Raw genomic sequence first — 1,644 nt, forward strand, 5'->3', positions numbered from 1 at the left:
GCGGTGGCAGCCGTGGGAAGGGGGGTTGTTTCCTGGCCACCTCTCCGCGTGGAGCTGGTGCAGGGATTCCTCCCGTGTGCCGGCAGTGGGAGGTGTTTGGCGTAGGTACTTGGAGCAGTTCCAAGAGAGGCAGGCACCAGCTGGAAGCAGGGAGTGGGGCTGAGGGTGGAAAAGCTGTGGGCAGGCAGAGGGGGGTGCGTGGCTCTGCTGTGGGAGAAGGTTCCAGCTGCAGAGCCATTGCCAGTGCCGGGGTGGGCGTCAAGGGTGGGCTCTCCGGTGCGACACCGCCGAGAAGGTGGTGGGGAGCGCTCAGTACGGCCCTTGAGGGCAGAGAGCTCTTTGGCTTTTGGCAGTGTGCCAGGGCTCCGGTGGGGCGTTAGGTGTCACCAGGGGCTGTGGTGGCCACTCCTGGGTCAGTGCAGCTGTCCCTGCCCTTCTGCAGCGGCGCCGCTCAAAGAGCCCCAGTGGAAGGGCTTCACCACGGCCCCCGGTGCCAGCACTTGTCACACCCATCTCTTTTCACCCAGGTAACCTGTGCATGGTGACCGGCGGTGCCAACCTGGGCCGCATCGGGGTGATCACCAACCGGGAGAGACACCCCGGGTCGTTTGACGTGGTTCACGTGAAGGACGCCAACGGGAACAGCTTTGCCACCAGGCTCTCCAACATCTTCGTCATTGGCAAAGTGAGCCTGCGCGGACGCTGGGCGGGGGCTCTCCTGCTTCTGGGGGTGCTGGCTGACGCCAAGGGGTGTCAGTGTCTTCTGCAGGCAGCTGCCTTCCCACACAGGGCAGGCAATCAGCTCTGGCGCCGTTCCCTGTCCTTATGCTCGCTCCAGAAGGGGGAAGCATCTGTAAATTTAGGAATTTGGATGTTTTCGGGAAGCAGCAGCCCTGTGGCTCTCTAACCCTTGCGAGCGCTGGGAGCCAAGCAGCGCGCAGATCCTGACGTGGGCTGAGCAGCTGCTGTGGCTGAGATTGCCCCTCCATTGCCTCCGCTGTCCGCCATCCCCAAGGGGCTCCGTTGTCCAGGCTGGGAAGGGGTGGGGTTGGGCCTCAGTGCATCCTTCATGGACGTGGCTGAAAGAGGCGGGTGTAGGCCTGTGGGCCTCCAGCCCCTTCCTGAGGGGCTTCTGGGCCGGTGCCACAGCCACATGTACGTGGCCCAGCATGGATGGGGGTGGCTTCGGCTGGTTTTGCCGCCCGAGAGGGAGAGCTCTGGCCCTGTTTGGGCTTCATGACATGAGGGGGCTGCTTCTGCCTCGTTTCAGGGCAACAAGCCGTGGATCTCCCTGCCCCGTGGGAAGGGCATCCGCCTGACCATTGCTGCGGAGAGAGACAAGAGACTGGCAGCCAAAAAAAAAGGGCAGCCAAGCAGAGCAGCGGGTGAACTACGGCGGGGGCCGGCCCTGTTCCTGTCACTGTACTAATTAAACCATAAAGGAAATGGCTGCGTGACAGGCTGGGGAGGGCCGTGCGGTGCCAGCGCGAGGCCTCGCACTGCTCCCCGGAAGGGGCTGCTGATCTGGGGAGACTCCTGGCAATGCCACTGCCAGAGCCATCTTCGGGAAAGGCAAGGCAAGGTGGAGCGGTGGAAGAACCTCAGGCTGCTCTGTCCCTGGGAAGGGATTGGCATAAATGCTCC

The 1,644-nt window shown here is 63.3% G+C and overlaps 1 protein-coding gene across 1 annotated transcript in view; it reads left to right on the forward strand.

The window, feature by feature from the left end:
- The window catches only part of LOC104509222 (40S ribosomal protein S4), a 3,339-nt gene extending 1,910 nt beyond the window's left edge, over positions 1 to 1,429 (forward strand). Inside the window, exons 4-5 of the mRNA XM_010151082.1 lie at positions 528 to 685; positions 1,271 to 1,429. Coding sequence (XP_010149384.1) covers positions 528 to 685; positions 1,271 to 1,429 — 317 coding nt within the window. The remainder of the gene's footprint in view (positions 1 to 527; positions 686 to 1,270) is intronic.
- Positions 1,430 to 1,644: the final 215 nt, after the last annotated feature.

The sequence above is a fragment of the Eurypyga helias genome, unplaced genomic scaffold (assembly GCF_000690775.1).
Source record: "Eurypyga helias isolate BGI_N326 unplaced genomic scaffold, ASM69077v1 scaffold25434, whole genome shotgun sequence".
Lineage (NCBI taxonomy): Eukaryota > Metazoa > Chordata > Aves > Eurypygiformes > Eurypygidae > Eurypyga > Eurypyga helias.